At 40.0% G+C, this 25,639-nt stretch overlaps 2 protein-coding genes across 5 annotated transcripts in view; one reads left to right on the top strand and one right to left on the bottom strand.

Annotated features, from left to right (window-relative positions):
* The first annotated feature begins 50 nt into the window (after positions 1-50).
* LOC100647270 (cryptochrome-1) lies at positions 51-12,676 on the top strand. 4 transcript variants are annotated; one of them, XM_012312882.3, is made up of 12 exons: positions 3,312-6,711; positions 7,559-7,726; positions 9,346-9,604; positions 9,666-9,917; positions 10,143-10,327; positions 10,465-10,694; positions 10,829-10,996; positions 11,078-11,218; positions 11,393-11,544; positions 11,663-11,865; positions 11,956-11,982; positions 12,151-12,676. In XM_012312882.3, the coding sequence occupies exons 3-12, from the start codon at positions 9,393-9,395 to the stop codon at positions 12,303-12,305; spliced, it is 1,725 nt and encodes a 574-aa protein (XP_012168272.1). In that variant the 5' UTR covers positions 3,312-6,711; positions 7,559-7,726; positions 9,346-9,392; the 3' UTR covers positions 12,306-12,676. The 4 variants fall into 4 exon arrangements, 3 of the variants coding, with proteins under 3 accessions (XP_012168272.1, XP_048265003.1, XP_003398531.1); XM_048409046.1 differs by having other exon boundaries at positions 9,306-9,604; XM_003398483.4 differs by having other exon boundaries at positions 8,558-9,604.
* A 644-nt stretch (positions 12,677-13,320) lies between these two features.
* Positions 13,321-25,639, bottom strand: part of LOC100649661 — a 31,361-nt gene continuing 19,042 nt past the window's right edge. The window contains exons 3-4 of the mRNA XM_048409036.1: positions 25,214-25,426; positions 13,321-24,926 (exon numbers count right to left, since the gene is read on the bottom strand). Of these exons, the coding sequence (XP_048264993.1) occupies positions 23,716-24,926; positions 25,214-25,426 (1,424 nt within the window). The 3' untranslated portion in view covers positions 13,321-23,715. The remainder of the gene's footprint in view (positions 24,927-25,213; positions 25,427-25,639) is intronic.

Genomic DNA, 25,639 nt, shown 5'->3' with positions numbered 1-25,639 from the left:
ATACTGACAAAAGTATATAGTAGAAAACTTGTTAGAAAAAGATATTAAAGACAAGTAAATTTCCACGAAAATCAAAATAGGTTCTAATTTAAAGAATTTATATTTTGGATACTAAACTGGCAATTAATTATAAAAAATCTGTAATTTCGATTAGGTTGTTTGAGATTGTTCCATTTAGTAAGAGAACCACGGTTCTCGAAATGATCGTAGTGGTTGTTATGTTTCTTGAAAGAATATGGCAAGATGGCGACATATTTGAAGCGAACGTCAAAATTATTTGATATTTCTTTGACACGACCATCGGTGGATATTAGTCTACGAGATTTAATATGCCCAGTATGCCGCAGCATCCTGATTGAACCAGTAACATTGCCGTGCACACACAATCTTTGCTTAAAATGTTTGAAAGGTACTTTCGAACACAATAGTTTGAGTTGTCCTCTCTGTAGAATACGAGTCGGTTCTTGGCTACGTACAGCAACGAAGACCGAAACACTAGTTAATAACGGCCTTTGGGAATTAATTCGAACTAAATTTTCCAAAGAAGTTGAAAGCAAATATAGCGGTGACGACAGAAGTATCGATTTGGATGCTGGTAAGTTTCCTATAAGACAAGATAAACAAATGTAACATAACCTCTTTAGTTATATATAATCATAACATTAATATGTATGGAAATATACGCATGTATAAATACGTATGTATGATTGAAAGTATAAAATGAGTCTTCTCAAAAATAAAAAAATACAATTTCGTAATAGTAGGAATTATTTTGTGCTACTTATCATTCCTATTTGTTGTTATTGAAGACAAAGTACGATTTAAATGTTATTTGAAATTATGTGATCGTGATATGTAATAGGTGTGTAATAAAGTATTTTTCTCTTACAGACTATACTGGTGCTAAAAAAATACTTAGTGCAGCTGGAGAAATTCGGCAGGAATATGAAGTGCAACTTCAAATGGCAGAGGAAGAAATACGATGTCAAAGGAAAGCTGAGCAGATAGCCAGTGAGGCTTTAATTCGCAAAATTCAGGAAGAAGAACAGCAACAACAACTAGCTCAATTAACTCAAGATCAGTTACTTGCTAAATCTTTAGTAAAGAAACAGCTTGTGGGCAAACACAAAGAAGTATCTAAATATAAGGACTCTCTTAATGTATCTAATAGTTGTTTTCATGCTTCAAGATTGAATGTTGCCACTATGACTGAAGTAAATTCATATAAAGTAGAAGCGCAAAGTTCAAAGTATGAAAAACCGCCTCTTTTAGATTCTCAAGATAATCCTGGATTAAGAAGGTCAAATATTGCATTAATATCTAAAATCCGTGCGGAAAGATATGCGTCCAGTATAAAAAACAATGCAAACTTGCCTAGAACATGTAATGATCCCACAAGTAAATTTTGTTGTCAGAAACCAACTGTACATAATGCTATTTCAAGAACTTTAAAGCATCAAACAGTGTCTAAGATAATTGAACCTTGTATCTCAAAATGTTCCTTGGAACCTAGAACATCTACTTCGAAAATATATGGTACTCAGAGCAAAGAAGAGTTGCATGTACCAAATGATATTGTAAACAGTAAAAAGAAAAGTTTAAGTGTGGAAGTGTGTGTGTCTTCAGGAGACGACGATGAAAGAACGGGAAGTGCTGAAAGTGCTGGTAGTCATGATAGCATTAACCAAGAAATTCATCATTTTAAACCTATCAAGGCCATGCCAAGAACGCCATTAAAAATGTCTACAGGTTGAATTTTATTTTTATTGTATACACTTACGTCCAAATTTCAACTCTTTTTTAAATAATTTGTATAATATTGCATTACAGATGGAAGACAAATAGATCCAAAATTAATTAGAGTTGTTCCTATACTTAAAAGAATATCTAACGTTGTACCTAAACCACCATCTCAGGCACATTTGAAACGAATCATTGGATGTTCCTGGAGTGCATTTCGAGGTAGGTTAATTTTACAATGCAATGCAGTTTTTACAGGATATAATGCCACACGAGTAGAGATAATCATACTTTTAAATATCGTAGGGAAAACTAAACAGAGCTCTAAGGAGAAAGATGTGTGTAAAGAAGAGATTGAACAGAAACCATCAACATCTTGTAATCAATCACAAACAAAATTTCAGACAGACAATAGTATCCATAAACTTGAATATATTTCAGAGGCATCATTTGATTCTAATAAGAATTATACTAAGAACGCGAATAACATAATTAATGGCACTAAAATCAGTAAAAACTTAATATTAGAAGAGCATAGAGATATTAGAAAAGTACAAAAATCATGGAAATCTCATATCAGAAACGGCATGGTATGTAAATCTAAACGACAAAAATCTTTATGGATTAAACAAGATATTAAGGCTGCAACAAATATGAAATATATGAGTGATATCGAAATGAGAAATTTGAGTTCTCCATCTGAATCTATAAAGCTAAATTCACTTTACAATGAGAAGTCCGAAATACGAGGCGAGAATGAAATAACTATTGAAAATATTGCGGAAAGAATAAAGAAAAGAAAAATAAACACGGATAAAAAGAATTCTAATAGAGTATCCTCTTCAGGTTTAGAAACAATTATGAAAAGAGACACAAGAAAGAGACTATGTAGGAAAGAGGAGATTGAATTTAAGATGACAGACGATGTTCCTGTTACAGTACAGAACAGAAGTAGAACTAAGTTTACTAGAGCTACTTTATCGAAATCGAAACAGCGAAGGGTATGCCCAGAAAAACAGTCTAGTACAGAAAATTCTGAAAAAGGAGATCCTTCTATAAGATTAAATTGCCAGAATAGCAATTCCGGCTTAAAAAGAACAACTCGAAAGATACGACACACGAACAGTTCCATAAATAGTGGCACAAATATAACATATGAGGATATGGACAATGGTAATTTGTCTGAATCTTATGTCGAGATGCAAACATGTATATCAGAGAATAATAATACTACTGAAACAAGTATAATTGTAGAGAAAAATGTTCTTTCGGATGAAGAAATTATCAAAGAGCAGGAACGAATGGAAAGATTAGTTATTCAAGAAAAGGAAGACTTTGAATTGGCCCAGAGATTGCAGGCAAAGTTCGACGAGATGGAAGGAATAGCTGGTCGAACCAGAAGATCTAGGAGGGCGATTGAGAGTGAAACGATTGAGTTAGACTTGTATAAAATCGATGCCGGGAGAAATGTACAAAAAGCAATGAATTCGCATACTGCCAAATCATCGATTATCAACCACACTGTAAACACTGAGGCTAAGAAACGTGGTAGACCTCCGAAGCGTATAAAATAATCTATCAACATTGATCATTATGTCGGCAAATTGCGAACCTTCCACATGGATGTTCCTATAAAGTATAAAAGAAGGGTTTGAATGACACATTGTACAATAATTTATCTATCTTAATCGAATTATTTGCGTGGCTTGATGTGCGTACCTGGATATATTATTATGACCGTAAAAAGAGACAAAAAGTCACAATGCGTTCAGGAAAATGTTTAATGAACGCATATAATCGTGTTTTGTAACATATTTTATTTACATTTGATGTTAAAAATGGAAAAGTACTGTATTAAATCGCAAGACGATAATTTATTTTGAAAAACAACTAATCCTAAAGAAACAAAAGCAAAGCTTTTTCTCAAGCATTTTTATTCTTTGTTGTCTTCAAATTATATAATAATTAATAGGAGACACAATTCGACTGACGCATAAAAAATGGGATTCTTGAGATTAAAATTATAGCTTTAAAAAGAGTTACTACGTTTAAAAACAATACACACAGAATATGTAGTGGTACTATTATACAGTTAAGTATTCATTTTATAAAAATGAAGGTAATCATTAAAAGTTAGTATCACATTTATATCTGAAATAGTATTATCTTCTTTTATATAAAAACAAGAGAATATAGAGCTCTAGTTTTCTGTTAAATGCAATTGTAGGCCAAGCAAAATTAAGATCTTGTTTCTATCCTGTTTTATAGAGAATTTTTTTTGTGTCTTATCATTTACCATAGCGACGTTGATTAATGTCCTTTAATCTAACGAATTTCACTGAATTAACAATGGTAAAACGTCGCACTTAATGATTGGTAGCAAATTATATAAGCGTAAACTTATTATTATTAATTTTATAGAAATTTGTAGCATTTTCGAATTCTAACCGAAATTCGTAAGTTAGACAAATTGTTTTTTCACACAGTGATTTGACCGGGAAATCTTTCAGTGGAAAGAAATTTGATTTCGTACGCTTCGTAATCATATTTTGGAATATTTGTAATTGTTGCGCGTATCAACAGTTTTCTATCCCTCTTCCGATCTTTTTCTTTTCATTTCCACACAGTTCTTCCTTCTTCGTTTTTTTTTCTTTCTTTCTTATCTTTACCGCACTCTAAAGTATTAAATCTTCGACGAAGTAATGACTAATTCGATCGAAATGTGTATCTTTTTAACTTCATATGCGGTACACAGAACAAAATATTACAAACATAAACTATGTTTCGACCAGAAGAATTCGAACATATGATTTACTAATTGTTATTTACGTCATGCGTTTATAGTTGTACACGAATTAATAGCATCGACAGAGTACAAGTTATTTCTGATGAACGATGAACGACGGGGATTTGAGGGAATGTGAATGGAGTGGGGGCGGCAGTGGAAGAAGTAAAATAGGGAGAAAGTGGAAAGAATTTTTGCGAACGCATAAGTATGATATCGAGGTGCTTCAACGCTAGTTGCATAGCAGCGTTGTAACATGTTGTTACACAATAATAGAGTAATATGCGTCAGACATCTCGTTAGATTTATTTCTTACTCCGTCAATAGTGATAGTCTTTCAATTCACGTAGATACATACATGCATTCATACAATACATAAATCATATATGTATATATATGATTAGTAGATATAACTAAATATCGTATACACTAGTGTACGATTTCGAAGGAAGTAAATTAATCAAGATTACTACATTATAGCTTCGAATACAACTTATCGCGCAAATGTACTAAAAGTGCGTATTGATGAAGATTCAAAGGGAATAAACTAACTAAACTATAAGATTTACGAATGTATAAAGAAAATATTTACATATAGATTAATTACATGATATCGTCGAACAATATGTATCAGTAAATAAGGAATGGCGAGATATGTATAATCCAGATTTGAAAACAGAAAAACGAATACAAGAATAATGTAATAACGGTGAATAACATGGATTTTTGAAAAGTCATTTTTATATACATTGCACGACTTGCAGATAGAAATAATGTATCGAAAGTAATGGGAAGGAATCAATCATCGAGTACCTTGTTGTACTATTGTTCTTCCTGATACCTTTTATGTATCAATACAAATAAACAGATGTAATTATTCTACGAAACTATTGTACTTGTCTGAATAGTTAAGTTTCTTGAATAGATTTGTATCAACCAATAAAATTATCAATACTGTAAAATCACAATTAAGTTAAACGCGCCGGTCGATATTGACATTTACAGTTAAACGAATTAAAGAGTATATTTGTTTATGGAATCCAGTGTGTGATCGATGTATCAACGCCGAGTCAGCTGCATCGCGTTACATCACTGGTGTATATCTATAGTGTAATATGTACTGAAAAAAATGGTAATGCGTATGCGCGTGACAATTCGGTCAAGGGTATCTTAGAGGTAAATATCCTAACGTACGAGATTTATATAATGAGCTTTCATGAGATTACTATGGGTTAGCAAGAAAAATTGATAAATTCTTTTACAATAGTTTTTGTAAAATAGAGATCATTTCGTAAATGCGTTTACAGATCAGAGTAAGAATTTTTGATTGGGTTTGATATTAAAGTCTATGAAATTTTCGCATGAAATCAGTCGATAATAGTCAATACAGAGAGCAGTAAAAAAAACAATCGCAGCATCTTTCAGTAATCCTTGCATCGGTTGTATGAAATAACAAAACAATAAGACGATGCACTTTCTCCGCGAAAAGTGTTAATTAAGTGCAACAATATCGACTGATTACATGGGAAAAAAAAGCGGTATCTACCTATTCAGAGCATGACAGAACGAATGATGAGCAGAATGTACGAATGCTAAAATAAAAGAAGAAAAGAAACAGTAAGAGGAAAGGAAAAAGGAAATGATAAGCGGTATATACATACATAGAAGAGGCGTATAGAACCACGGCGAGTGCAACGTGACCGATGGACCACGTGATCGAGTTGGCCAATTGCAAGGTACGCGGGGACGCTGTCACGTTGCATTCGGCGTGGCTCCGCGTCCCCTTGCTCTTACAGCATATCTCTCCTTCTCTATGTCTACTGGACAAGTTGTACGTTGTACGTTGGCATATGCGAGCAACTGTTTCTTGTGCGCGTTTCGCATCCATGTTCGTTCGTTCGTTCGTTGCAAATTACTTTTACGTCCGTTCTCCCGGAAAGCTGGAAAAATTCCATTATCCGAAACAAGTATCGAATTTCACCGGTCGCAACGATCGCCGCCGATCTTGCCAATGAGTTACTATTATCTTTGCATGATCATTCAATCATCTAAACGCGTGGAATATTAAACCGAATGTGTATGCTGTTTTTTCTAGTTCTGATAAGTTTGTCCAGTGCGTCGTTTAACTAACGTTCAGCAATATCGCGAATTCGGATACATTAAAATGTCCGCGCATCCACACGATCGTAAGTGTTCCTTCGTAAATGCACGTTAGACGTTTTGTTTCCCAATGTATTTCACCTTCGCTCCCTTGCTAATTCCGGTTATCGCAACGCAATCTTCTGTTGCTAGTAGTGATATTCTTAACCAACCATCTTTATCTTGTATCATCTTAAAGTTTTAAAGCGTGTCTTTTCTGTTTTTCATCGATCATCTAACGATTTCTTGCCAATTGATACAATATTCATTCTATAATTGGATGATCGATATTTACAAGTAAACATTAATCGCAGATAAGCACATGCAGCTTTTGTGTTATCCAATTAATCTTTGCTGCAACGATTTATCAAATTGTTGTACTTGTTTATTTGCACGTGTTTCACTTTTGTTTTATAGATATACGTAACACATATAGCCAGTATCGAATGCAAAATTTTCTCTTCGATCGAATCGCTTAACATTAAATGAAACAGTACATATTGAGAAGCAAGTATTGTTATGCCGCGTCCTTTTTTATCGACAGAACTTCGACTTCACGACTATGTGCAGAGATTTATAATATTTGCGTTACATTTCACAAGCCATTGAAAGAGAGTGATTATAGCAATAGCATATAGGGAAAAATATAAATTGCAAAATATTATCGAAATTATTTAGCGTCTAAATGAATTTTACTTAATTAATTAAATTTAAACGATTTTAATTGTATAAGGATTTTATAAAGGGATCTTACGAAAAGACTTTAGAAAATTAAACATTATTCTTAGAAGAGTTATAACTTTGAATTTAAGAGAGTAATTTTGAAGTCAGAAAGCTCGATCGCCTCGTAGATATGCCATTCGATATTGCTGATGCTGTTGGTTCTTATCGTAGTAGATCAAGTTGAAGACCTATCGTTGAAGATGTGTGCTGTGACAATTTGCACGTTAAACGAAGGATGCCGGTAATCAATCGATCACCGAAATCAATTTCGAGGAGAATAGACAGTGGCTGCGAAAGAGGCTAAGCTCCGTCCACGAAACTTTACGTTCCGAGAAACAGGTATTACAGTCATATAATTATATAATACTCGTCTATATTCGGGCATGACGGGGAGTGATAGTTACGTGAATCGATCTGGAATTAATTCATAGAAAGAAAAACCTAGTACTACGATACATATATTATCTGTCATACGTTGTATCGTTGATAGATTTTATTTCACAATTTTTATTCATATTTAGTTCTAATGTTCTTACGGATTTGTTTATAGATAGGAATAACTAATAGAGGGATATAATGCTTCTGTGATTTTGACTGTTCGGGTTCTGGTTGATCGTTCCAATCGTAATCGACGAAAGGTGCAGTAGCTAGCCACAGTGCGATAAATTTTCAATTTGTATCTTGATACCTGTCGCCATTCATCAAAATAACACGTAACTCGTTAGTGTTTGCGTACGCGTTAATCGTCACTCTTCTTTTCTGGTACGAATGTTTAAGAAGACGATTGATACGGGTGAATGGAACTTAACAGAGGGTATTTACGTTCGCGCAGACATTTCTAAATGTTACGAGTGTGACATAATAACACGGCAACGATAAACCGAACGCCTGTTACTATCGATTCCCCTCCCTGGATACTACAGTAGAGTCGACCGTGATACGTCATACGTCAGTTAGCGCGTAACGCGCATCACAGTAGAAATGTCGGAAATGTGTCAGACGTAGAAATTAGGCGATGCACGGGTTCCTTGATTCCCTGCTCTCTCTTTCTTTTTCATTGTTCTTTGCGGGTGTATGCGAAGCTCGTATCGGACTAAATCGGAACGATCGAGACCTACTGCTGCAAGAGTGTTTTATAAGATTATAATGCAAAGTAAAAAAAATTTCCAGACAGTATACCCCGAATATCGCCTACCGTGCTTTCTTCCTCTACCTTCTCTCCTGGGATCGCTCTGTTTAAAGAACTTCTACATAATAGCTACTTCTAGCTACTACTAAATGATCGAACGATGCCGAAAGACAAATAAGATTAAACGACGTTAGAGACGTAGCAAAAAGCGAAAGAAAGAACCAATTGGAGAAGATAAGGAAAAGTCAAACCTATAGAAACCACGAAGAGAATAGATAGTGGCACGCGATATAAATCGATCACGTTTGAGCGGCAGGAATTCTTCCTTTCTATAGACAGTAGAAAATCTCGATCGAGAGAATAGTAAATCGATCGATCTTGCTCTCGACCTTGATGACGTAAAAACGAGGCGGAATCGATTTGTCAGGATGATGATACTCGAAGACTGAAGATACTGCTCCATCGAGGTGGTTAACTTAAAAATTTACAAAGAAGCGCGGATCCTTCGGATTATCTCTCTCGTAGGAGAGGAACGACGAAAAAAGGGAAATATAGAGAGGGAAAAGGAATGAAGGGAGGGCAAGAAAATAAAAAACAAAGTTAAAGAATGTCGCGTCTGTGTTCGTATGCGTATATGTATGTGCGTGTGCGCGCGCCCGCATCTGTATGTACGCGCGAGTGTGTGTGCACTCTGTGCCTGTGAAACAGCGAGAAGAACACACAGGGGCAGATACGAAGAGCAGAGGGAGAGCTGTTTAGTTGTTTAAAAATGTGCTGCTTGTTTAATAGAACACCGCTGTTATTACCGAAAATTTGAAAAAATCGACAGGAGAAAAGACGAATTTGAAGAAAATCGACCTAGCAGGAGGAGGGAAAATGACGGGTAGTCGTAGTAGCGAAATAAATCCGGATGTGACGGTGCGTGGTGAGGGTGGAAAGCATACGGTTCATTGGTTTCGCAAAGGTCTCAGACTTCACGATAATCCTTCGCTGAGGGAAGGTCTTACCGGTGCCACTACGTTTCGTTGCGTATTCGTTTTGGATCCATGGTTCGCCGGAAGTACCAACGTTGGCATCAATAAGTGGAGGTGAGTACGCGAGTTAACGTTCGACAAATACAATTTGCTTTACGATTCGGTTTTGCCACAGGTTTTTGCTACAGTGTTTGGAAGATCTGGACTGCTCCTTGAGAAAATTGAACTCCAGACTATTCGTGATAAGAGGTCAGCCGGCCGACGCTCTACCGAAATTGTTCAAGGAATGGGGTACCACGAATTTGACCTTCGAGGAAGATCCAGAGCCATTCGGACGCGTCCGAGACCACAACATCTCGGCACTTTGTAAGGAGCTTGGTATCTCGGTGGTCCAAAAGGTCTCGCATACTCTTTACAAGTTGGACGAGTGAGTCGAAATACTTTCGTTCGATCAACCCTCCATTCTTAAATTCGCTTCTCTTCCCTAGCCGGTTATCGGTCGTTGATAGACGTCACGAGCTATCCTCTGGTCCTTCCAGTGGTATAATGGTTTTTCTGTTTCAATAATATTTATAAATTTCGTGGTAATATTCTTTCCCCGTGTATGTCACGATATCAGCGAGCATCGACGATCGTGAATTTCGCGTTTCAGGATCATCGAGAGGAACGGAGGCAAGCCACCGTTGACTTATCATCAATTTCAAAATGTGGTTGCCAGTATGGATCCTCCGGAACCATCGGTGTCGACTGTCACTTCTGCATGCATAGGTTCGGCCTACACCCCTCTGAAAGAGGATCACGATGATCATTACGGTGTTCCAACGCTCGAAGAACTTGGTAAATTTACGTGTTTGTTTATCGCGTATTTATTTCGAGTGATTCGACGGCGACGTCGTTCTCGTAAATCGGCTATGTAGAGGGAACTGGATCAACGAGTTTCGTTGTAAGGAGTTAGTTATCCTAATGATTAACAGGCTTCGACACGGAGGGTCTTCTTCCGCCTGTATGGGTTGGAGGCGAAAGCGAGGCTCTGGCACGATTGGAGCGACATCTAGAAAGGAAGGCCTGGGTGGCTAGTTTCGGCAGACCGAAAATGACTCCGCAATCATTGTTGCCCAGTCAAACCGGTCTTTCACCTTATTTACGATTCGGATGCTTGAGTACCCGGCTATTTTATTATCAGCTCACTGATCTTTATAAGAAGGTAAGGTAACATTATTATTATATATTTAATCGACGTGGATCGCAACTGCTGCGACTATACATTTTAATTAGTCGCGAATTATCGGCATTCGATTGAAAGATTATACGAGTTCGATTCGTATTAATGTTTTATAGATAAAGAAGGCCGTACCACCGCTTTCGTTGCACGGGCAACTTTTATGGCGCGAATTTTTTTACTGCGCTGCTACCAAGAACCCAAATTTCGATCGGATGCAGGGTAATCCGATTTGCGTGCAAATCCCTTGGGACAAGAATGTCGAAGCACTTGCCAAGTGGGCAAACGTGAGTGAATTCGTTTATAGACAAATCGTCCGTTATTTGTTGAGTTTTCATAAAAAATAGTAAAAGACGTTTGTCGGACAGGGCCAAACGGGATTTCCCTGGATCGACGCGATCATGACACAACTAAGAGAAGAAGGTTGGATACATCACTTGGCTAGACACGCGGTCGCCTGTTTCTTAACCAGAGGCGACCTTTGGATCTCCTGGGAAGAAGGAATGAAGGTAAAATGCCACTCGTTATACATTGACATTTCCACTAGCATTCGAGAGGACTGACTATAACATACTTTGCTGTCACAAAACCCATTAGTTTCATCTCTGTCGATCATCTTTCTTGCCATATTGGTTGCCAATTCGTTTAACGAGATACAAAGTTAATCGAAATTTTTGTCAAAGGTGTTCGACGAGTTGCTGCTAGATGCTGATTGGTCGGTGAACGCGGGAATGTGGATGTGGTTGTCGTGCAGTTCCTTCTTCCAACAATTCTTCCACTGCTATTGCCCAGTGAGATTCGGCAGAAAAGCTGATCCGAATGGCGATTACATTAGGTAACTTTAATTCGCTTCTGAACGAGGTTTCTTCGGCATTAGAGTTTCAAGTATGATTTTGACTTTTGACATCTCGTAATCTATGATTTGTTTTCTTTCGTATTCTATTTTGATACAGGCGATACTTGCCGATTTTGAAAAATTTTCCTACGAGATATATCCATGAACCGTGGAACGCACCACTTAGCGTGCAACGTGCAGCCAAATGTATTATTGGCAAAGACTATTCGTTACCGATGGTGAATCACAGCAAGAGCTCCAGGATCAACATCGAGAGAATGAAGCAAGTCTATCAGCAATTAAACAAATATCGTGGAAACGGTGTGTTCTCGACTCGCTCTTTAACAGAATCTTAAACGTTTGCCATTTAAAGCGTGAAAATATCGTTTCTATTCTTTTGTATCGTTGCAGGCGCCTCCCTTAAAGGAGAAACAGTTGGTAAGCCATTTATACCATTCATTTTCACCTTCTTTATCGTTCAATTTACTCAGAAGTATAAACTCTTAAGGTACAAACCTAAGGTATATATCTCTTAAAACGAAGGTATATATACCATCTTCCTTATGTACACAAAACAAATATATAACAAATAGTTTTTTCGACAAGGTTTATTGAATGCACTACCACCTCCGTCGGTAAAAGAGAAGGAGGAAGAAAAGAAGAGGACGAAGCAATCACCGCCTCCCCCGGAGAATCAGTCCAAGATGGAAGCTCTTGCCAAGACAACGCAACATCAGCAACAGCACCATCAACATCAATAACGACGACTACACTGACGTCATCGAAGCAATTAGGCGATAATCCGAAGAAACGAAATTTCGATTATTTCCTATTTCTACTTAATTCGCACTTATTTATTTGCCGTCATTACGTCGATGATGGAATCATCTTAATTGTAATTCATCGTAACGCGTATAATCGTTAATAGTTTGAAAAAGTTATTTGCAGCGAAAGCAAAGCCATCCATCGTATCTGTTCAAATGATCGTTTGTATTTAGAAGTATGTTTCGTAACAAGAAATGTAAAACTTGAACGTTATGGCAGAAAAATGACGATGGGACGAATTTTATAATTCCAATCGTTGTACATAATACATCCATTATACGTCGTAAATAAAAATTTTTCATGCAAACTTGTTCGATAATAATTGCTTCTGATTGTGCATTCAGCTATACCGATCCCTGCCACTCTTTTTTTCTATACATTAAACTAAAACCATCGTATACATTGACTACAATTTATCGTACAAAGAACGATATCCCACTTACCGCGCATAAAGTCTCATCGTTACTTACTAGGCGGGAAAAGGTGATAAAGGAAATTAAAAGAAACCAAAAAATGAAACAAACGATATGTCGACCAGTAATATGATCAAATGGGGAGAATTCGTTAAAAAAATATGCACAAGCGTTACTCTGAACACCAACAATTTACTCGTTTCGAACATTTATCCCTCAAGGTATGTTCTTTGATAGGGACAAGTGTTGAGAAAGGAGTTTAGTATTGCCGAGCCTGAACCTTGATGATACGAAGACTCGACTCGAGGTATCTAATTGACGTACTTTTTGTTTTCGATCGAATCGCAGACCGATTCGCCTAGAAATTAGAGAATCGTGTTTCTTACCTAATAATCCTTAACACGGCACAACGTATCGTTCTCTTTTCGCTTATAACTTTCGTCGTTGCTAAAGACGTTTACATCACTGCAATGCGCGCGTATGTGTATTTGTACTCACGCCGATCGTTCGCACGGCATCGTGCCAGGAATAATTTACATTACTGGGATCATTTTTTTATTTTTTCATGTCAACAAATGATATATTTTTAGTGCCTATAGTACTTATAGTTTTACAGTACATTTCTCGTTAGATTTAAACAATTACAAATGAACATTCTTCAACACTCAAAGACGGAACTCTAATGTTTCTCTTTTGCGAAGTTCCTTTCTCTCTGCTGCTCGCACGCCCATACATACGCATATGCATACCACGCGCACGATCTTCTCTCACTTACATTCGTATTTACCTCATCTTCCTCTCTTTTCTTTCTTTTGTTCCTTCGTTCGCGCGTTCGCTCTTAAATTACAGATTTATTCATCTTATAGGGCTGTTAGTTCTTCGTTTTGCGCATTTCTTGCGTATTTTATAAATGCTTATATGTCTCGTAGTATATTCCCCGTGCAGCACAAGAATCAGAAACTTGCAAATTTCTATGACCACGTTAATAAGTCTCCAAAATGCGTAGCGTTGCCAGAATCGGCTGTTATTAGGATAACGCGTTCTTTTCCTATATATATAGTATATATATATAGCGTATATATAGTATACTATATATATATATATATCGTAAGTATCGTAAGATACGTTTCTTAACGCCGGTTTTTTCTTTCCTGTGATCTACAAAACAGCGATTTGGCTGCTTACACTGTTTCTTATTGACATTCGATTAGAATTAAAAACGTAGCTTCGCATTTGAAAGTCGAATTCCGGAAGTTAGAGCAACCGACGAACAAGCAGTGATTTGTTGCGAGAATTGCTAGGTAGTAAACGAAGAGATCGAAGAAAGAAAGAAAAGGCGATAAAGATTACGAAAGAAAGCTTCGTGATGTCGTTTCGCTCGTGGACTAAGACGGCAGCTTTAATTTTCCCGTTACCTGTGCACTTTGTACTTGTATTTTCGATGCAACTTCCTTTCTTTTTATTTCTCATACACGCACGCACACTCACCCGCGCGTACATCTCAAGATCGTGCGTTATCGCCAAGGAAGAGCTATACACCAAAGTGAAAGTCCTTCCTAGATAAAGATTTGTCTTCGTTTCACGAAAGGAATAAAAATCTGCACGATTTTCTCACTGGTATAAAGCAACGCTGCGCTAGCAAATGTAAACGAACGTCGAAGTTTCGTCGACGATGTTCTTTCCACGTCGAGAGAACAAACTTTAAGAGAGTTAGTCGATAAATCAGAGGTTAGAGATATCGCTTTGATCGTATCGCCGAATTCGATGAGTCGACGATCTTTGAGATGTATCGTGCGAGGAAAATGGCGTCGATACATTTTAACATTTCGTCGTAAAATAATCGGAGAAACGAAGATCGAGTTTTAGGAAAAATTCCATTAGACTTGACAGAAGAAAGTTGATCGAATCTCGATTTTTGTGCGCGTCATCGAATGGTACAGTCCAACGTGGCACGTGTTCGCGTGCACGAATGTATAGTGTGTAGGTCACGTGTACGAGGAAGCTATTACCAGTAGTAGACTCTAGAAACTAGATCAAATCAATAACCTAATTAGTTAACGGATAATTGATCGCATTTCAATGGTCGCTGTTTCGCGGGGCAAATATTTGAAAAAGGACGTTGCAATCCGATATCTTGAGATCTCAGGGTAAATTATCGTGTAGGCTGATCAGTGGGTTCAAAACAACCATATTTTTGATAATTAAATCGTATCGCATACGTGGTATACGTGTACGTGTACGTGTACTTGCACGTGATTTTCATCGTACGTAGGTGGCCGCACAACGATCGCGAATACCGAAAATAGGCAAATATACTCAAAGATGCTTGTTACTCGGTTTGCGCCGAGTCGCCGTTTCAGAGGTTATGTCGACTATCACGATTTCGTAGATTCGTTTTATTTTCGCGACGCATTTTGAAGAAACACACGCCAGATCGAATATACATGCACCAGTCCATGCATGCACGGCCATTTGCGCCCGCAATTTGTCTAATTCTTTCTATTTCTTCCTTCACTTCGAGAATACATTCGATTCTTATCCATCGTTGAATTTCACGTTGCTTCCTTTTCCCCTTCGCCAATTCTTTTCTTTTCCCACTTTTTCATTTACACACACGCTCTCAGACGTACTTTCTCACACACACATTTATCTCACATTGTCATTCTTCTTCACTTTTGTCCGTTAGTCACTCTTTCGTTCGTTTAACTCGGCTTGATTCGCGTACAACGTAAGTACGCGTTATTGAAGTAGACTTCGATAATTATTTTCGGAATTAAATGTAATCCACTTTTCGGTACAATTAGTGCGGTTAACTAATCTATACTATTAACTATGTTCACAATGATCGCTACAATTACTCATAGTTCATAGTATAAATGTCGACAGCTTACGATACGTACGCTACGCTAACATCGGATTTAAAGTGGTAGTTTTGAGTGCGACACGCTATCGGAAATCTCATTTTCCTCCATCGAACATGTCGTCCGTTCGACGATTCTCTCCTCTGGTATCGTGGCCGATACGCGCATCCACGATCGGCGCGCGTCCTGTTTTCCTCTCTTTCCTTCGCTTCGTTTCATTTCATTTCGTTTCGTTTCATTTTGTTGTTTTCGTAAGGCAAGAGCAGAAAACAAAGTCAAAGAGAAAGACAAAGAATTTCGCGAGTACCGATACTCGTATAATAAAAGCGACGCGTTCTTCTCACCGTTTCCTCGTTTTCCTTTTCTCATTCCGTGTTCGCCCTTCCTTTTCCATTTTCCTCCTTCCTCTCCCTCTCTCTTTTTTTTTTTTTATCACCGATCTCCTCTGTTTTCCATCTCGCTTCCCGCCCTTTCGTATTCTCTATCTTCGTATGCGACAAGCGACGTTTAATAATCCTACATAAAACTATGCGTTAATACGCCTATTTAATTGCGGGCACGAGGGGTTAAGTATATATTTACGTTACGCGCTTAAATACAACTGCTAATTAGTTTTACAATACGTTCAACATTTTTGTCCTCCTGATTTCTCTAAGTACCGTTATCTTTTTCTTTTTTTTTTGGTTAACAACAACAGACTTACTTAATTCTAATTATGTTTCTGGTTTGTTACTTTCTAAGGCCTTGTTTCTAGCACAAATCCTGCTGTCGCTAAGGCAGTGGCTCTTTTAACTTTCTCTCTCTCCCTCTCTCTCTCTCTCTCTCTCTCTCTCTCTCATATTTTTCGTTCGCTCTTGCATGCACGCATTCATACTTGTATATGCTCGTACTTGATTTTTTATATAATTCGTTCGTTTCGCAATAAATTGTGACAGACTTCCGGTCGATCGAAGGTCGCGCAAACGATCGAGTTCTTTTCAAAGAAATGCCAGGCTAAACGATCGAAACCTGAGGCCGGATTTTTTTTTGGAGGGGGAGGGCGTGGGGGATTTATCCGCAAAGAACGTGGATTGTGAATCGCTTACATTTCAAACTTATTTCGTGCGAATAAAGCAGTTGAGTGGGCAAACGAGCGAGCAAGAGAGAGACGGTAGTGGAGGGGGGCGACTGGGGGAGGGGGGGAAGCAGCAAATGACAAAATTACCAAAAAATCATTGGAAGATTCTCGACGATACGAGAAGGAATTCGTTCAGATTTGTTCTGGAACAAAAAAGAAAAAAAAAAGGAAAAAACGCTTCCGATGTGCTTGTTTCGGTCGTGAAATTTACGTCGACTAGATCGGAAGTTGCGCAACGAGATGTTTTACGAACAAATCGGTAGTTTAATTCGTCGTCGTACTTTCGTACCGGTGGGTCGTCTCGGTTAAACTTCGTTTCATAGGCGGCCGTAGGTATAAGTTACGATAACAAGAGAAACGATAATCGAAGAAAGAGAAAGAAAAAGAAAAAGGAAAAAAAGAAGAAACGGGCAAACGTTCCCGGTTACGAAACCACCACGACTGTGACTACGTAAACGTCGACGTCGACGTCGACAGGCTGCTGGCCTGTTTTATGCAAACGCTCTATGTTGGGAGACTTGCGAAATCAATACGTAGTCCGCACCTCTTGCCTCTCTCCCTCTGTCACGCACACATTGTATGCACGTACACGCACACGTACACACACCCACGTGTTCTATCCCTTCACCGTTCCAACCCTATTTCTTCGACACTCTCTTGCTTCAACTTTTTCTCTCGCTAATTTTATATGGCAGTACTCTCAGTCTCTCTCTCTCCCTCTCTTCCCCCCCCTCTCTCTCTCTCTCACCTTTTTTCATCTTATCATCGTGTCCATGGTTAGCCTCCTCGTTGAAACTCGAGCACGGCTCAAACTAGTCCTCACCCAAAACTTCTCTCTCGACGGCTGATAGCCAGCTGTTGTCCATCTCCTTTTTCTTTTTCTTCGTGTTCTACGATTCGGATACACGCGAAGCGTCACCGTACACCTGCCCTTTCACGTCGCGTTATTCTCGATTTCTTTAATTTAAAGCGTTAACAGCGTGCAAAGCTGAAGAAGAAGAAGAAGAAGAAGAAGAAGAAAAAGAAGAGAAGCAACGCTGCGAATGATCGAAACATTTTTGTAAAACTAGCGAATTTGCGGTATTAGCTAAATGTCTCTCATCGACGATCGAACGATCGAACGAGTGTTTTTACCTTGATCCTGATACCATGGGTCAGCATTGTGCGATTTTCCGACTGTCCTTTGCTCGTTTTTTGATCTTTGGTCTTGTCGTGCGATATGCTCTTTTTCTTTTTACTAAGACAGACGATAGATAGACAGACAGAGAGAAACGAAGGAGAAGACGAACGATAGGATACGATAAGAAACAGTTGGAAGAGGACAAAGAAAATTTTCAATGAATTTGTTACGAGGATCGCACGGGAATAGGGAAATTTCTGAATTCTTTTACGAACAACTTGCTGCAGTCAGATGGGTACGGATTCCTGGGACCACGGTCGTTTTCTCGTCTCGTCGTCGATCTCGCGAGGTGACGCGGACAAAACGAAAAGAAGGTGAAAGAAGAAGGAAAGAGGAGAATGATAAGACGGGAGTGAAAAAGGTCGGAATGAATTTTCAGTAACAGTGGTAAAAATGTGGAAGATCAAAGGAACGATCTAGCTCGAAGCACAGGCCTTTTACCTCTGTAACGATATTATCGTGCTTCCACCCATTCGCACCTTATTATTTTCCCTTTGTAGGTGAAAACAATATTCGCGTGCAGCGTCCGCATGACGTTCGCGAGAAACGAATTTCCCCTTGAAACAAAAGATGACGGATTCGTCGAGAAATCCGCGTCTACGATCTCGACAACAAAGGTTCACGGGTTTCGAAAAACGAGTAGTTTCTCGTAAGAAAGCGCGTTAGGCGCATTAGCACCGCGATATCGCGAATGGGCGTGACGGTTGTTATCGATTCGCGATTGAGAATTCCAAACAAGAGACAGAATCGCCGTTCATCGATTGCTTCTTTTCGAGAGCGAATAGCGGAAAAAAAGAGGGAGGAGATGGACAAAAGAGGAAGCACCGCAGAGAGCTCCTCGGATTCGAGCGGAGTTTCGGATCGATCGGAACGTAAATGCGACCGCGTCTCTAAAGACTCTTTAGAAACGAGAACATCGAAAGAACGTTCGAAACGCAGCTGAGCTTTGGTCAGTGAACGCGGATATACGCTGTTAGGAAAGGATTTCGTGTACTTGGCACGAGATGCTTCCTTACCCATTCTTCCTATCGCCACGCACTTGCTTTCGCTGCTTCTTAGTATAATCTATAAAAAAATTATATCGGAATCAACGATGCGAAAATATTCTTATTACTCCGTCGATTTTTCCCTTCGTTAATGGTCCAAGAACATTGCTTATCATTTTCTAAACGAACGAACGAACGAACGAACGAACGAACGAGCAAGACGCGATCTACGAGAACGATAAAATTGGCGAGCAAACATTTCGGCGTTGGTACCGATTTATGGTTTATCGTTTCTCGAAGATGCGAAACGCGGTTGATAGAGAGAAGTAATATCGACCGGAAGTCGATCGACGAGGCATGATCGACAAGAAAATTGAGACGAGTCGAACCGATAGAAAGAGAAGAGATGAAATAACGAAAAGAGCGAAGCTCGCGAGAGTAGATCTACGAGAGTTGGATAAATTTTAACGCGTTAATCGTGGTTCCGGCAAATTCCTGAAACGTTTATCGTTAAAACCCTACGTTAAATTAGTCTGTTTCAGAGATCGTCGCTTTCCAAGTAAGATAGATCGTGCGCGAATTAAAAGTCAGCCAGTCTGACGATTAACGCGTTAACGTAATACCTGCGTCTTCCTTTAAAATCGATTTATCCGTTTTGGTTATGTTTACGTTGAAGCGCGTACGCGTAGGTGCGCGTGTATTTACGAATCGATAGAGCGTAATTGCGCGTACCTCGCGCACCCGTCACCGACGAGTCACGCGCGTTTACGATTCAATGGTTCGTGGTTCGTGTCAGGCTGAACACCATTCTTACGACCAATGTCTCTTCGTCGAAACTAATTTGGGTTAGATGGCGGCAGCCTAGGAAGAAAGAATAGATCACTTATGGCGCTGGCTATCGCTTTGCGTTCCTCTCGGCCGTTTCAATTTTTCTTCTCCACTCGTCATCGTTCGTACGTACGGAGTGTGTACGCACGGAGACGGCTGCGCGTACACCCATGTCTCTTAACCATCCAACACGGACGAACTTTCTTTCACCTTGTTGTTTCCCTTCTTTTCTTTTTCCTTTCTTTCTTTTTCTTTTTTCTTTTTTCTTATTCCCGTCTTTCGCTCAGGCACAACGTCACGGCGATCGTATTCGACAGAATTGCCATTTCAACGCGTTTCAAGTTATTGCTCCGGTTACCGTTTGACGGACTCGTCTGTCGTTTAAGCGAAAAACTGTAACTCGTGTAATTGCGTCTGCGTATTGTGCGTTTCATCCTCTCGCTCCTCACCGGAAATTAATCGCCTTAAAGTCTACACCGCGTCTAGCAGCCTTCCCCTCTCCGTTGACCGTCGTTTCGTCGATGTTCGATCGTTATGGGCCATACGCTTCCCTTTTCGCATACTCCGTTATACATATCATTTCTTTTTTTCTTTTTCTTTTCCACTGTTTCGTTCAACCGCAAAAATTGCACGGAAAGCAGTCGCGGATAGCCAGACTCTCACTAGTTATTTTTCGCTCTCGGCACACGCATACGTCGCACCGCTAGTATTTTTCTTTGTCTCTCGCTAGTTCCCATACATACACGAACAGGTGTATATATGTTTACATGTGTGCGCATACATGGACGTTCACATGTGCGTTTACACACCCACACAACGTACATACATATGTATACACGTAAACTTTACATATATACATATACATGTAAATACATATATTTACATATAGTCGAGCAATCGTGTTTTTTAAGACCGTTTCATCTACATGGTTTTATTTTCTCTGTTCTTTCTCTCTCTCTCACACACACTCTCACTCACTCTCTCTTTCTCTCTCTCTCCCCCATTGGCAATTCTTTCGCGTAATACCTATTTATATATTTATAATATTTATATGTCTTTTTTCCCGTGCATTGGCCATACCTTTGTTAATTTCGGCTTGCAGTCGTTTCCTTCCTCTCACACTTTCACTCGTTTCTTCGTCCCTCTTCTCATTCGCACTGTCTTTCGCACTCTGTCTCTCCTTGTAACACTCGTACACAGGCTCTCCCTCTCTCTCTCTCTCTCTCTTTCTCTCTCTGTTTCGCTACTCTCTTCGTTCATCTTATAAATGTACGTTAGTAACAATTATGTATTGGACAATGTTTAACAACGTAATGAATGCACACGCGGGACACAGTGTCTGTACTTCTTATCTCCGCGCATGCATTTCTTATTTCCGTGTACGCTGCACGTATGTATATGCGTGTACCTCTATTACGCGTGTAAGTACGTGTATAAGACATGCTTTTCTTGTGCACGACCTCTTGCAATTTTACGACACAACGATGACGACGATTCTTCTCTTCGCTCCGTGTTTGTCTCGCTCTTGCTTTCTTTCTCCGCATAGTGGCTCTCGTGGCTTCGTTCGATCACCCTCGCGTCTTCGAGATCCCACGTTTTCAACGCGCGTTCAGATGTTTACATTTCAGCGTGAAATCGTCCGCTAGACGAACGACCCTTCGTCTTTCCAAATATACTTTGTCGATTTCACCTGTTTTAAACGATCCACACGCTGAAACGAAACGCGACCCCTCTGAAATTCTGTCATGGTGTTTCGCGGTATGTGCAAGCGAGTTTCGTGATTCGAAGAAGATGGTAACGCTAGCGCGTGAATAATCTTATTCTCGTGTCTCCATCTACCGCTAAAAGTCCAAGGACAATGAAAAAAGTAATTATTTTTCGGGTAGATGTCGTTTAATTCTCCTTTAAATGATCGATTTCGTAGACTTTTCTTCTACGCACGTGCTATTTCGTAACGCGTTAATATCCTGTGTGTGACGTTCAACGTTTTCGAAAAAAAAAAAAGAAAAAGAAAAATTCGAAGCCACGTACACTGTGCAGGAAAGAACGTGAAAAACAAAATTTTTTTTCCTTTATACCACTATTTTCATAATATCTCTTTAGAATATTCCTCTATAAAAAATTCATCAGTTTTCTACGTTTTATTTTTTTTTTCTTTTTCTAGTCAACGTATGTTCTCTAGCTTCTCTTGCAATTTTTTTTTCTTCTTATTTTCTACTTTTCGTTTACTCTATCGTTTTGCTTCTCCCCTCATCTCGCACCTCTTCTCTCTCTTCCTCTCTCCAACTCACAATCGTACGCATATACACTCGCGCCCTTCCCCTCTCTCTTTTCTCTCTTTTAATTTATATCGTTACACGTCTATATTAATGAAATACTTATTTATCGTAATGTCTAAACGAACACATATTTATACCTCGATAACATCGTGTTTATTTATCTCCGTGTGCTAACCGTTGCCGGTTCTACCGTCGTATAATTCTCTTCTCGTATCGATTCGGCAGTCGAGTTGCTCGAATCTTGATTCGCGCGTTTCGTACATGCTCTCCAATTTTCTGTCTCACGACCGAAGTACTATCTACCTACGTCTTTTTTTTGTGTTTTTTTAAATGTCTCGTTAATCGTTAACGGCTTATACGAGAACGTGTGCCTGCATCTTCTCGCCTCTAGCGTTCCCGAGACTTTCACCGTTTTTTCACGCTCTCTCGTATTCGCTCTTCCTCTTTCGTACGCTGTTCTCGCTTCGTTATATTACTTCTTCTTCCCCTTCTCCCCTACTTCTTCCCCTCTACGCTCGCTCTTTCTTGCTTTTTATCTCCTCGCGAAATAACGAATCATCTGTGTGTACGTGCTGGTTCCGTGTGTTCAATGTATATGTGCGTGTTCTTTTCGTTAAATTCGAATGCATACGACGCATCGAACGTGTAACAATAACTGTAATCGTAATCATTCTATCGTTAACGTTAACGTTACTCCATTGTATTATCCCCACCTTTTATCCTTATCTCGTTATTTAATCGTTATCATTTACTTTATTATCCGTAAACTATTATTTATTCATTGTCCTTTGTCACCATTTTATCGTTATCATTATCGTTATCGTTTGCGTATCATCGTTTTCATCATCGTCGTCGTCGTCGTTGTCGTCGTCCTCGTCCTCGTCCTCGTCGTCGTCGTCGTCGTTGTCGTCGTCGTCGTCGTCATCGTCGGCGCCGTCTCCATCGTTATCGTCGAAACGTCGGCGTCATAGTCGTCGTTGCAATACCGTCGCAGTCATCGTCTCTGTCATTGTCGTCGATATCCTCGTTAATATTTTAATTAATTAATTATTGTTGTGTATTGTTGTTCTTGTTGTTTTTATTATTATTGTTATTACTATTATTATTATTATTATTATTATTATTATTACTATTATTACTATTATTATTATTCTTATGATTATTATTATTATTATTAATATTATTATTATTATTATTATTATTATTATTATTATTATTAGCGACAGACGTTACGATTTCATCGTTTTGTTTCACGTCCTTTTGTCCTCACGTCCGAACTATAGACGTCGACGTGTTTGTTGGCTCTTCGATACCCGGATTTCTCCCCATTTCTCCTTTCCCCTATTCTTCCATGTGTACACATTTTCGGAAAATTACGTCGCACCAGTTTTCCTCCCGATCCTTCTCACACTCTGTTCCATGTATTTTTCATCTCCGTACGTACGTACTTTGAACGTTTCGCGTTTTCTTCTCTCCGCTTCCTAACGCTCGTCTGCCACACTTGCTTGTACGCTGTCTCTCGGATTCCAGTGGTTGCGCGATGCGTGCTTCGCTCGAAGACGTTGGATCTCTCGAGAGTTAAAAATCGAGAAAGGTACGGCCAATTTGGTACTTCTCGACAGAGCTCTGGATATACCGATAGAAAAAACCTGTGTTTCACGCTTTTGCGTAAACGAACTGCTCTATGGTGGGTCCTTTTTCCTCGAGAATAATTTCAAATGTCGCTTTCCAGGCGAAAGGGATCGAGTCCACTGTTCGGAAACTAATAAAGCCTCTCTGCTCCGTCTTCTCCTCTTTCTCCTCCTTCTCCTTCTTATTCCCCTTCTTCTTGCTTTGCTTTTTCGATTGGCCGCTTCGTCTCGATCACGCCGGAAACCACGAAAACGATGCTTTCTGTCGAGCGATATTGCCATTCCGACAAATCCGCCGTAATGCGTTTCTCGTGATCGCCACCATCGGTGCAACCACCACCACCGCCAGCACCATCGTCGCCATAGGCACTTTACCGTGAACGAATCGACGAGGAAACACTGGATCCAACGCTCGTACAACGAATCACGATACGTCTTTCGTAAATGGAAAAAGGATTCGTTTTTCACGACGGTGGTGGTGGTGGTGGTGGTGGGGATAGTGGTGACGACGGTGGTTGAAAAGGTGACGATGATGGTAGTGGCGATGGCTGTGGCGATGGTTGTGGCGGTGGTGGCGGCGGTTGCAACGATACGAGTTAGCGTAGCACCGATAGTCGAAGGATGACGCGTGTCGACGAATCGACCGAAACGACTTTTCCCACGCGGCCGTCGAGGTCGAAATTTCCATCGGACACGAGCGTTCGCCGATGATATTTTTCGCCATCTCCACCACCACCAGTACCAACAGCGACACCACCAGCTTCGGCATCGACGTTCGATCACCAGCCACTTTTCCAACAACCGGTTCGCATCGTAACGCGCGCCGACGTAGTTGCCGCGAAAGCAACGGCGCAACCAGACGACGATATCTATCAGGCCGCTCGTTTTCTTCGACTTTGATTCGCTAGCGCAACGATCACCACGGTGATCGCGATCGTCGCTACCCTCGTTGCCATCGAGCGGCACGATCGGCCACAGAAGGATCTTGGCGATCCAGAGGACGGGAATCGTTCGAACGTTGCTAAGGATGCTGGTTAAAACGGAGCATAGCCAGATGAGTTGCGGAAGGATCGAGGCTGCCGATCGATCGGAGGAGGAAACGCTGGCGATCGAGTCGACACCATCGCCGGTTCCGCACACCAACGTTCCCTGTTGCCGCCCCGTACTCGAAATCGACGCAGCTGCGGAGTAAGTGGACGAGTCGTGTCTCTGTTCGCGCTCCAGGCTGCTGTCCGTGAATCCCGATTCTTCGTATCCTCCACCTGGTCGAAACAAAAAACGCAGAACCTTTGTCTTACGTCCGATCCAACGTACGATACGCCACATCTTTCCATGTTTCTACGCGGTAAAGAAACGAACGTACGAGGGAAAGTAACGAGGCTCGAGCCATCCGGACGTCTGGCGATATCGCTATTCGTAGCGCGAGGAATCGCGATCCAACCATCGCTGTTCTTCGGCAACGGTATGTATCCACGCGTTTTCTTTCAACCGGAGAATCGAAGCGTCGTAAAGAAATCAGCGGTAAAGAAAGACGATAGAACGTACGTACCTGTGGAAGCCGGTTGAATGGGATTAATCTCGCAACGGGGTGCCGTTGGAGGATCGTGGTTGTTCCCGCGTCTCCGTGGTTCCTTGTTCGTGCAATTCGCGCAAATACCCGATCCTGGTAACTCCTCGGAACACGCATGAAAGCAGCACTCGTTCTCTTCGCTGCTGTGCAATGCCCTCGCGGCTTGCTCTCCGGTCTCGGGGATATTCGGATCTGAAATCATTTTGCTTTACAAGTGCCACGTCTCGCGTGTTCCTTTAAACCAACCACGCGTTTCGTCACAGGATTATCCGCCTTTCGAAATCGGTCATTTGGTCGGACGACGTTCAAGAGGATTAACAGGGTGCCAAAAATGCTATTACCCTTGTGCGATGTGGTGCGTGGTTCGATAGAGGACGACAAGAGGGACGACAAGCGATAAGAAGA

Source organism: Bombus terrestris, chromosome 10, assembly GCF_910591885.1.
Source record: "Bombus terrestris chromosome 10, iyBomTerr1.2, whole genome shotgun sequence".
NCBI lineage: Eukaryota > Metazoa > Arthropoda > Insecta > Hymenoptera > Apidae > Bombus > Bombus terrestris.
The sequence above is the reverse complement of the archived record's forward strand: the minus strand, read 5'-3'. Positions and strand labels throughout refer to the sequence as shown.

Excerpts from the sequence above, each read along its gene's own strand:
- LOC100647270 (XM_012312882.3), top strand. The coding sequence starts at position 9,393 with ATGACGGGTAGTCGTAGTAGCGAAATAAATCCGGATGTGACGGTGCGT. Across the intron at positions 9,918-10,142 it reads ACTCTTTACAAGTTGGACGA|GATCATCGAGAGGAACGGAG; the intron begins GTGAGTCGAAAT and ends TTCGCGTTTCAG. Across the intron at positions 11,866-11,955 it reads AAACAAATATCGTGGAAACG|GCGCCTCCCTTAAAGGAGAA; the intron begins GTGTGTTCTCGA and ends GTATCGTTGCAG.